At 41.6% G+C, this 12,204-nt stretch overlaps 1 protein-coding gene across 7 annotated transcripts in view; it reads right to left on the bottom strand.

Moving 5' to 3' along the window:
- LOC122884166 (N-acetyllactosaminide beta-1,3-N-acetylglucosaminyltransferase 2-like) overlaps positions 1 to 12,204 on the bottom strand; it is a 200,026-nt gene that overhangs the window by 3,565 nt on the left and 184,257 nt on the right. For all 7 annotated transcript variants that reach the window (XM_044213628.1, XM_044213627.1, XM_044213625.1 and 4 more), the window contains 2 exons: positions 7,531 to 7,630; positions 6,344 to 6,417 (listed from right to left, as the gene is read on the bottom strand). In XM_044213628.1, coding sequence (XP_044069563.1) covers positions 6,344 to 6,417; positions 7,531 to 7,630 — 174 coding nt within the window. The remainder of the gene's footprint in view (positions 1 to 6,343; positions 6,418 to 7,530; positions 7,631 to 12,204) is intronic.

Consider the following 12,204-nt stretch of genomic DNA (forward strand, 5'->3'; position numbering starts at 1 on the left):
TGCGGCTGTGTGTGTGTGTGTGTGTGAGTGTGTGAGTCACGCTGGGCCCAGTGTGTTTGTCCTGAAAGGTCTGCGCTCTCTTCATTGGCCCCGCTCGTCCCTTTGAAGTCGACCACAGAGCGAAATGAACACAGTCCCAATATTTGGCTCTCTACGTTCTCGTCTTCCTTTCTCTCTCTTTACCTCCTTCGTTCTTTTTTCTTCTTCTCAGGGAAGCAAATATACTCTCCTCAGGCTTTGTAGGGGCGTCGACAAATACTTCACAACTGCCAAATATGTTCAAACCTTTATCTGAAGAGTGTTTTTGTTTCCTTTTCTTTTAACAGGAGGTAGTTCAGGATACTGACGAATCAAGACAAATTGTGTCAAGTGTAGAAAAAGCAAAGCAGATGAGTCATCATGTGAATCATCATCTTTAGATAATTATGAGACAGGAATGTGTGTATTCACATGCGCCATAACTCCCACAATCCTCTCTCAACGAGGCCGGCAAACAAGAGGCAAAAAAAAACCAAAAAAAAAAACTTCCCACAAAAACACAGAGGTATGTAAAAAAAAATAAAAAAATAATAAGACATCTTTCGATCCTTCTTCTCCTTCAGAGCACATCTCAGCCAAAAAGCCAAAGTCCTGGTTGACCCGGGGAGGGGTGGGGGGTTACGGGGGGGCAAGCACACTGCTGTCAATCACATGTCGCAGAGTCCCGCCCCCCTCATTAGGAAGGTAAACAATAAAGAGAGTCGATGAGAGACGTGACCAGGCAACACCAGAGCAGGGCAGGCTGGGTAACCAGACACCCAGGAACAAACAAAACACCCTGCAGCCACTCAGCAAAATCCCCCCCCCCTCCCCCGTAAGCCCCGCCTCCCCCATGAGAGAGAGAGAGAGAGAGAGGTTAAAGACTTGAAGGAGTGTGAACAACTCACATGGTGGGTACGTATTCAGATAACCCTCGCCGTGCACGCCAACGGTAACCATGTGAGTCTGCACAAGGCACACAAGAATGCGCTGGTTCAAATCCCCATGAACCCCTCCCCGCCCGGTCTCTCCGACGCTAAATTTATTCAAGAGAGCAAACTGGTCCAAAGCCCCGTTCTCTCAAAGCAAAGAGAGACTGTCCTACATGCATCTACCTATCTGTCTCTCTCTCGTTTTCTGTCTCTCACAGACACAACACGACGACGTGAAAAGGATTTGATCCACAGCTTCATATGTTGTGAGACGACGTTCTCCAGAGTCTTCAGACATTTACGTCAACAAACACGATCTATAAACTTATTCCCCTTCATTTCTTTGTTTTGTTTTTCTCGTCCTCTCTGCTCTGCTCTCTCTACCTCTTGTTCTTGTGTAAAAGGCCTCCAAAAGCTGGTTTTGGCCGAGATCCAAGTGGAGTCAAGAGACAAAAAGTGTCACCAATGGCTGATAAATACAAACTCTCAAAGCTCAACAGCAACCAGGAGATTCTTGGAAAAGTTGAAACTGAAACACAAAGGTTTGGTGATTTAATTCTTGACTTAAGGCAAAAGTGTTCAAAACTGAAAAAAACAGCAAATTTAACCCCATACTGACCAAATTATTATTTCCCTCCAAATAAGACTGAGTATGTTTCAACAGCTAACATTTAAAGGATACGTCTGGTGATATTCTATATTTTTCTTATTGCCCACAAATCGTGGGAAAATACCAAAACCAACAATTTATTGATCCTTTTAACAAGTGTCTGTGTAGCCAAAGCTTGATATATCTTATTCCTCTGTGCCACTGACCTCCATTATTGTCCAAAAACAATCATGCTGTTGCACTGGGTGAACACACACACACACACACACACACACACACACACACACACACACAGTAGTTTATTTTGAGTTTGAGTAATGTTTGCTACCAACTACAGTGCCCCACTGTTTTAGGAAATTACTGACCATTTTTAAAACATGAAATAATATATCTGTGTGTGTATGTATATATATATATATATATATATACACACACACACACACACACACACACACACACACGTGTGATTTTAAAGATTTACGTCTTCAGTAGGAACCAATGAGCTTGGTGCTGAGAGCCACAGACAGGCTTAGAAACAGAGACGCACTAAGGCATTGTTTGTCTTGGGATTTGTTGACAATAAGAAAAATATAGAATATCGCCAGCTTTATCGTTTAATAAAGTTTACAGTCAAAACTTTAATTTTTTGGAAAATGCAGGAATCTTGGTTATCCACCCTCCTGACTCACAAACTGATTCATATGAGAACTTTTATGAGACAGCCATGAAAGTTAGTTTATGGGACACTGAGTGAGCAAGAAAACCGACTTCTAACTTTTTAAAACGGGCAGATCAACGATCTGAACGGAAACTGAAGCATGAATCTAAACTCAAATACAAAAATTTTTAACACCTGTTCCACCATATGTTACAATAACCAGCATATAACATCATGTTAGCTACACTACATCCTGTTCCAACATCCTGGAAAACACATAAAGTCACATCGTCTGGGTAGTGATGAGAATATGTATATTTAAAGTAAGGACACACTTTATCTTCAGTCTTTGTGTAACCTGAATTAAAAAAACAGCCTAAAAAGCACAAGCTAATAAATAATGTTCCTAAATTCCCCAAAACTCAAGCTCGACAACTCGTGGAACGAAGCTACTTGTTATCGGCGGTTCCAGTCAACTAGCAACCCTGAAAGAGTTGGCGACATCATCAAAAGTCGCCCATGTGATAGGATTCCACAGTGCACCTAATCAATCAGGGTCTGTGGCACGCCGCCCCGATGTGTTACAAAGCCCAAATAGATTTACAAATGGGAAGTGTGTGTGTGTGTGTTTGTGTGTGTATCGGGGGTGTGGAGAGGGATAAGCTCCTGCATAGGATTACATATTGATTTTAAACATATAAAAAAGCTTATCATATCAAACCGTAACAGGAAAAACTCTGGGACCCGGCTATGCATAAATCCCTTTTAGATGGCGAGAGGGCGTCCACTATAAAACATGCACACACGCACACACACAGGCTCTTGAAGGGAGCCAAGACACAGTTTTGCGTGTGTGCATACATAGGTGTGAATCGGTAAGCAGATAAAGAGGGCATAGTGGATCAATTTTGTGGCAGGGAGATGAGAGTGTGGCATACAGATGGCATTTTCCGGCCTGGCATCACACCAAGAAGGTCCATAGAGGTGGTTATCACTGAGCATGCTCATAAACAACATCAACGCTGGGCCTGACAGCCCCCACCCGTCCCACAACTGTTTTATTCAGCTGCACATTTAATCAAAAACTTTTTTAAGCATCGTGAAGTTGGAGAAACATCGGCTAAACACTGTATCAAGATTTGAGGTTACACAATTATTAAATGTAGGTCATATATACTTGTTTTCCTTTTATCCTGTGTAATTATGTAGGACAGGAAATAGGGCCACCTGGAGTCGTGACCTCTCTGGTGTTAATGTGATATGTTGCCCATTAGTGTATTTCTATTATTATTTGTTCTCTATTAGTGGGATTGTACCTATTTCTGGGCCTGTACTCTTATTTTTTGATCTTGCTGACTACACGGGCCTCTGTAGTCAATGCATCTCTGTATACAGCAAAATAACTTAGTTCCCCAAATTATAAAGAGTATTACTGTCATTTAATAATCATGATACAGCAATAAAATTAAGATTATAACTGCAGCTGTAAACATGCAGGCTCACACTTCCTCTCTGCTCCAGTATCTCCACCTCTGAAGTATTTAGATTTCCTCTCCTTCTCTGTGACGTCTACATGTGTTTGAAATGTGTGTTTTATCACTACACCAAAATGACTGCTAAGATCTTCTAGCACATAAAAAAAGAAAATCTACGAAAAGTTTAGAAGAATGTGTTCTTTAGCAGAATACTGACTCCAGCTCAAAACACTTTCCTCTTTCTTCCTCACATCCTCCCTCTCTTGTGTCTGAGTGTCATGCAGCTCAAGTCAGCAATACAAACGTAGAATAAAACGTCATGAGTCACATGTTTTTCTCTCTCTGCTCTGGTCTGCAGCATCAACAGAGACTGGGCCAAGCAGCTAAAGCCAGCAAGCAGTTAACTTATTACCTCCTGCTTTTGACTCGCATCAAAATCTAAAATGTTTACATTATTATACAGGCTATTCTTAAGATTTATATCTATGTCAGTGTTAACAAAATTATCTATGCCTGCCGCAACTGGACAACCAATATTTTAATAACGTTTTATGCTAATAGGCATAAATAGGATCTGTTAGCATTGTTAGCCAGTTAGCAGTGGCACACACTGACCTGGACAGACTGTGGGTGTGTACATGATGAAGACCGAGGTCCAATATGTAACTATGTGGGCCGACTGAGAGGAAGAGATAGAGGGAGAGTGGCGTGTGTGCGTGTATCATTGCAGGTATATATTTTTCTCAGCAGGATGTGTGTGTGTGTCTGTGTATGTGTGTGAGGGAAGGTGTATCTTAGTGATGTGTGTTTTTTTCTCTCTGCTCGGACTCACAGTGCATCTCTCTCTCTCTCTGTGTCATCGACTGGCCAACCAAATCAGCAATTACTCGGACGCCCGACCATCGCTCAATGGACCTGCCCAAGCACCAAATAAGAGCTGGGGAGATGGCCGCCAAACACGCACACACACACACACACACACACACACACACACACACACACACACACACACACACACACAAATATACACATAGAAAAAGAAAGACACACAGGTGGATACTCAAACACACCTGTGAGATGTAAACACACAAACACACACACACACACACGCAGCTCTCTTCCCAGCAGCTCAGAACTATCTGTGGCTGCTACAGAAAGGTAGAGCCTGTGAATGTTAAGTGCCTCCCTTAGGGAGGAAAATAAGGCCGGCTGATAAGTTAGTCAGCTGCAAATCCAACAAGTCCACATGAAGGCAGAGAGGAGCGCGGCGACACGACACACACCACCTCTCCACCTCGTCTCACACACTATCTCTGCTCTCTCACTTCCACACACACACACACAAACAGGCGAGCAGGCAGACACACGATACACATCCAATATATAAAGAAATATGCACTCAAAGAAACACGTGGGAAACACACACACAGGCGCCAACACATGTGAAAAAAAGACAAAAGCAGACTTGCACAATAAACATACAAACAAATAAAACACACACAAAGTCACAGCAAACTCACTGATACAAACACACATATAGCATATGAACCAGAAAAGGGGACACGCTGCAGCTCGATAAATATAAATAAATAAAATGGCCGGGCGAACACAGAGGAAATCAACCTGGACGGAGGCAGCGTGACACCGTCTGCAGCTCCTGCTTGGCTACGCATGTCTGCTTGCCCCTCAGCCCCCTCCTGTCGTGCTAATTACAATTGATTTATTATGGACCAGGTAGCTTATCAGGTGCCCGGTGAAATTACAATGGGTGTCCGAAGGCTGTGAGGAGAAAGAGGGGGGTTGGGGAAGGGGTGGTGGTGGTCAATGTCGAATGGCAAAATCAATTAGCATTGATTGGCAAAAGGTTCATTTTGCCAAAGAGGACGCAGTCGAAGGGGATTAAACTTCCCTGGCCCCCTGACAACTTTGATACGACACAATGGCTGCTTTTCTGGCTGTGGTATAGTTAACAAGCTTTCAATAATATAACTAGATTTCAAATCAGGCATCAGGTAGTCGGGGTCCAGCTAGGAAACAGATAGCATTGATCAAGTATCAGGGAGCGAAATCCCTCGCAAGCTCGCATCTTAATCCTCATCAAGAAACCGACGCAGAATTCAAATCATCCTGCTTTATTCTCTCGAAGGCTGGTCAACAGATGAACAAAACGCAAGAAAGACTCATGAAAACAGAAAGATGAATCACTTTACTGGAACTCAAACAACCCTGACAGTAGCTTTACCTTCTCTTTATCACCAGGAAATGGAAAAACAAAACTTCAACTGCTGCCGTTTGTCTTCTCCAGTAGCCATTTTGTCAGGTTCTACTCTGAAAAATTAGATCTGACTGGTAAATAAGTGAAAATATTGGGGAAGATTTAGGTATCAGCCAGGCACTGATAGAGCAAAATCCAACTACATTATGAAAAGTGACTCCTTGACAGATTGTTGGTTATTTTGCTTCAGATTTGTAATCAGAAGCATAATCTAGTAGATTATTCTAACTCAGTAGCGATTATTGATTCATTTAAGTGGAACTACTTGGTTGTCAAAATGCTTTTAATGACACATCTCTACTGCCTGATACCTGCAGACACCATATTAAATGCCAGGACCTCACGAGTGTGTATTTGTGAGTGTGTGTGTCTTACCCTCGATGGCCAGCATGGCTCTCAGCTCTCTGTTCAGCAGTTCGAAGCGTCTCTCCAGATCGTGCTCTTTCTCCCTGTGGCAAGTTAGAAAGAGAGAAAAAAAACCACACACCCACACAACAAAGTTCATCAATATGTTAATGACTAATCATTAAGCACTTAAAGAAACCTGCAATAAACATCGATTCAGCTACTCGCCTGAACCTTCTCCGGCTTCGCATTAATCTACTGCACATAACTGATACACATACTGCGCTCACACAGCCCTGGGTGAATGTGTGTGTTTGTGTGTGAGGAAAGAAAAGGGAAAACATAAAGAGAGAAGAGAGGTGGTGAAAATGCATAGAAAACAGAATAACGTGACGGATAAAGGAGAAGGAAAATGAAAAAGACAAAGAAATAAATGTGCGGACATGCCATGAATTTGTGTGGTCTTCATGTGTGTATGTATGGGTATATGTGGTGTGTGTGTGTGCAGCACAAATTGAATTCTTTCCTCTTTCAGCCATATTAAAAAATGAGCTTATTCAGTCCCTAATAGAATTTGTCCTTCACAGGCGCCTTTTCTCTTCGCCTCCACAAAGAGAGAACAGAAAGGGCTAATAATCAGCCCTTCTGTCAATTGGCCACTTTAAAAGCCTCCCCTTTCCCACGATATAATGTGATTATGAATACTTCAATCTCTCCGCCACTTGCACACTTTGAAATCCCAACAGCCGCAAATGAAGAAAAAAGGCAGCATGTATATGTGTGTGTCTCCACCTGTCGCAGCTGACCACATACAAAGAGACTAGCGATAGAGTGATGATCGCCGTATTTCTATTGATTTCATATCCCATCCACATGTAAATCAATGAGCGGATAGACAGAAGGGGTGAATGGAGTGGAAAGTACACTCCCACCGCGTGTGACTTCAACGGGTTTGATCTAATGCTTGAATAGAAGTGTGATGTTTCCAGGTTTTTAATGTTTCGCAGCGCACGAAAAAAATATAGGAAAACAAACACGTGCTAATGCTAATGGCGTCTACATAGGAGGTAGCCATTTAAATTTAAAAAAATCTAACAAAAATCCTGTAAAAAAATTCAAGGAATATTGTGGATGTAGTGTTAATTTTGCATAAAATGAAATAATGACCTGGTCACTAAACAAAAAGATGAGAAACAGTTAGTCTCTAAGATACATACAGCAGAGAGAGCTGGTTCTGTCTTCTGATAAGTGCGTTCTTCTTGTTGACCAACATGAACCACTCCTGCATCATGGCCTCCTCCTCCTCCTTGTTGTTGCCTGGAAAATGAACACACAAACAGAGTTACACACATGACACCATTTCAATAATATCACAAGCTGTTAATATGTATTCCTAAATAGTTTCCTCGCACCCTTTTAAAGCCATAAAGACAGGTGTTACAAAGCTAAAATAGAGTATAAAAACATTAGTTACAGTAGAGTGAGCCTGATAGATAAAAGTCATTTTCTAATATTGTCTGTGTCTGTAAATAACAAAATTAGAGCATATAGTGTATACAAGCATACCGGCATACATACATGAAAGAGATGATGCAGATAAACGACTCAGTTAAGTCTTTTTGCCACTGCAGAGTCAGTATGTCCACCTGATATTTATGTGTGTGTGTGTGTAAATACCATTGCTTGCTTATGTTCCGTGTGTAAACATTCACATACTTCACACCATGTCTTCACAACGTCAATACGGCTTCAACCGGGGCGGGATTAACTCAGTGATTACCGTCGAGCGCCTTTACAGAGTGGAGCCTCTCACTGTAGGGCAATACATATCCCACCAATCACTCAGTGGGCCTTCAAAAAAAACTGACGCTTAGTGTAATACCTGTTCAACACACGGAGAGCTAGCAAGGCTCAGATGCATGGCTAATGTAAGCTTCGCCCACGCCTGGGGCTAAAGCTCTATGCTGTAACTTACTTACAGGGTACAATGGGGATGCGCACAACTGATACGGACAAAGCACATTGAATGGAAACCTTCAAATGTTAGCCACATAACAGCAACAAGAACAGCCTCCATTGGACATGTTTGACCTGGAATAAAGACTGAAGGAGGACCTGTGTGTTCAACTGGGCATCTGTTGGCTGCCTTAGTCTACTGAAATCAGACGATCATTCAGATGATTCAAAATAATAATTTAAATTGTAGTTTCAGTGATTCCCCACCAAAATGTTTACATTAATAAGCTTGTTCAAAAGCAGTAAAATAGGTATAAAATAGGCTTATTATCAATTATGATGCGTTGACAAACACAAAAATGCTGGTTTGGTATCATTAAGACAAAACCTTCAATTACATATATGAATTTACATCAAAGTGACAGGATTGGGCCTTTAAATATATTAACATGCTTCATTATTGCCCAAAGACCAATATTTTCTACAACAAATTATATAATCTAAACCTGACATATGTGATTGTACGTAATTGGTGGAGGAAATTACAGGATTACACATGTCAGTGTTTTGGGTTCAGTACGGTTAAATGTGTGTTAAAGTTGACATGTAGATTGTTATAAAATACGATCAAATTCAAATTCAGCTTGCTTTTGCTTTGGTATTTATTTTTTATGACTGAGTTTTTCTTTCTTTCTGTGTAAATAAACTCTGCTGTGGTCAGTTCACTCAGCGCCGTTTATGTCTGGAATTGGGATATAAGCTTTGGACTGCACTGGAAGCCATTTAAACAGTGACAGCAGCATTAATCTGACACTTAGTACGTCTGTGAAGAGAAGAAATGGATGAAAACAGAGGACGCGAGATGAAAGATCGTCTTAGGGCTTATGTTATTATCTCTCGCTGTTTTTTTCTCCCTTTTTCAAGTGGGAGGTTTAATAGCTGGGAAGCTACGACAGGCATCATAACAGAATTAACACTAAGAAGACATTTCATACCACTTATTCATTAATTGGGGGCCCTCTGAATAATAAGAAAGGCATTGGAGCACTGTACAGTGGAAGAAAAACGTGTGCCAAGTTTTGAGGTTTTTGATTTTTTCATGCTTTTCTATATAGAACGCATTCCCGAGAGAAAATTTATTTCATTTTTTGTCTGGAAAATGTGGCTTTGCGTCCCTTCTTTTTGATGGATTCAAACATCAGTGATATAGTGCTTTAAGCTCATTATACTCATGCTTTTATTGTAAGACTTCCTGGATAAGAGTTTCAGCCAAACACCTTCAATACAATATAAACTTAAAAATAATAGGTTTGGCACTTTATGGGCACCTGAATATGATCCCAATCTGTGCATAGATGACAGCTGCTCAGGATAGAAGAAGACATGTGTCGTCTTCAGTCAAACACACACACCACCGCTCATTGCAGAGGAGAGGGAGTATTGGGCCGCTGCGTCATTGACAACAAAAGGCAGGCGCATGGATGTGTGCGCGGACACCGGTGAGTGTGTGGACATTTGTGATACTCTGAGCCAGCAGATGTATGTAATTTCATTTAGGAGGTTGGAGCGGGGAGGGGGGAGCGAGAGACAGAAAAAAAGAACGAGCGAATGAAAGAAAGCTTCAGGATTTAGCGGAATCGGGGGCTCGTGGATTACTGTAGTCAACTTTGAAACGGACGACACTCGGAGGGAGGATAAAGCCGGCGCTGACAGGTCATTGTGCTGCCTCGAAGTCAAATAAAACAAGCAAATAATAATGGCAAATATTAAGCTCCTGTGACATTGTGGCAAGGCGGGCTGGAAGACGAGGAGGGATTATAAAGCTATATCCCCCACCGCTACCCAGCCAGCAGCTAACAGCCAACCACCAGCCGCATTTTATAAAAGGAGGGAGGGGAGGAGAAGGAAGGGAGAGAAAGGAAAGGAGGAGAGGAAAGCGAGAAAGGCAGGGAGGTCAGAGGAAAGGTAGGGGATGTAGGATAAAGGAGAGGAGGGAGGAGAAAAGGATGGAAGAAAAGGTAAAAGGAAGGAGAAAGGGAGAGATGAGAGAGGGATGGACAGAGGGGAAAATGATGAATGTGGAAGCGAAATGGGAAGACTGGAGGAGGGAGGGAGTGAAGGAGGGAATAAGGGCAAGCAGGTGAGCGATTTCTAAGCAGAGAAAGAAAGGAGGGGATAGAGGGAGGACGAGTGGCGCAGGAGGCTTGACAGCTGCTCAGAATCCTCCTCCCTTCACTTAACCTCTCCAGAGTTGAACTCTGACCTCCAGATACTACCTGACTCTAAAAGAGAGGGAGGTGTGTCTGCAGTTTTTTTTTTTTTTTTTTACGACTAAATCGTCTCACATTTACTGGGTCTACTCTAAATATAAGACACATTTAACAGTGGACAACTGCAAAGATGAGAACCTGCTCATTAGATGGTGGAGAACTTCACAATTCATTTTTTATTGTGCTTTATTGGGGAAGTGACATAACAAAATACATATTGGTATAGTAAAAAAGAATTTAAGTTAGTCCCTGTTGTATTTAATCATGAGACTGACTGCTATGTTTACTAGGACTGCAACAAACAATTATTTTCATAATTGATTATAATGTCATTTATTGTTTTGATTAATTGCTTATTTGTTTTTTATTTAGTCTGTAAAATGTAAGAACATAGTGAGAAATGGCCATCTCAATTTCCCAGAGTACAAGGGTGCATTATCAAATAGCTTGTTTTTGACCAAAACCCAAAGATATTCAAATTACAAGCAGAAAATCCTCACAATTGTGAGGCTGGAACCAGAGAACGTTTGTCATTTTTGTTTGATAAATTGTTTAAACGATTTGTAGATTATCACAGTTGTTTTCTGTCTTAACTAATCCATCAATGGACTAATCATTTTAGCACTAATGTTTACATCATTTAATCAGCTCATTAGCTTAACTGCATTATGTTACTGAAAGTGACCACAAAAATTAGGCAACATACAGTAAAATTAGTTAAAAGCAATGGCTGTTTCAGTTTTACAGATGTAGAAGATTACTGAAGCGCTGTACTCTGTTGCTCAGTGCATAAATTAAGGCTCTGCTGCAGGGTTGGGGGTTTGATTCGCATTGGGACAACCCTTTTTTCTAAAAATGTATCCACTAGCTGTACTGTAATGAGCGCGCCCACCAAATGGCATATGTTAAGAGTGACAACAACAGAGAAAAAAAATAGTGAACGTTGTGTTGTATGAAGACAAATGGTGTAAATATCCCTGGCAAGCACCACTGACACTGTGTCTGTGAATCCAGCCTTGGCTCTGACAAGCTGTGGATCCATGCTGGCTCTCAGGGGGCCATCTTGGATCAAAGCATCTGGCGGTTTGGCAGAGTTGCATTCTGGGTCTTGCTGCTTGCCTTACACACCATTTCTCAGTGCTCAACACAGAGCAGGGCAGAGCAGAAACAGGCCAAAATCTACTGAGACTGAAGCAGTAAATTTGGCATCGGTACAATGTTTGATCAGGACATCAAAGGATTAGTGAAATATGTCTGATGGAGATACACAGGGTTTCCCTACCTACAGTAAACTTTATCGTCATTAATATCATGTCTGGTGTTACCTCAGCTATCAATGTGGCTGTGATTGTGAGAAACACACAAGATACAATCAACTCAGACACACATATACACACACAGCCAAGATACAACTGATACACACATCCCGACAACCCCTCTATCTGATTGCCTATCTCCCTCCTCTCTTGTTTCACTCTCTCTGTCTCACACACATACAAACACAAACGGGGATACAATGACACAAACTGCCGTGTGTGGAGGAAGACCTTCAGGTATGAAGAAAGTCTGGCTAGACAGGTGTCTTTGTGTGTTTGTATGCATCCATATGAGAGACAGAGAGAGAGAAATAAAAGAAAGCGAGAGAGGGAAAGAGGGGGTGAAAAG

This window comes from Siniperca chuatsi, linkage group LG11 (assembly GCF_020085105.1).
Source record: "Siniperca chuatsi isolate FFG_IHB_CAS linkage group LG11, ASM2008510v1, whole genome shotgun sequence".
In the NCBI taxonomy this organism is placed as follows: Eukaryota; Metazoa; Chordata; class Actinopteri; order Centrarchiformes; family Sinipercidae; genus Siniperca; species Siniperca chuatsi.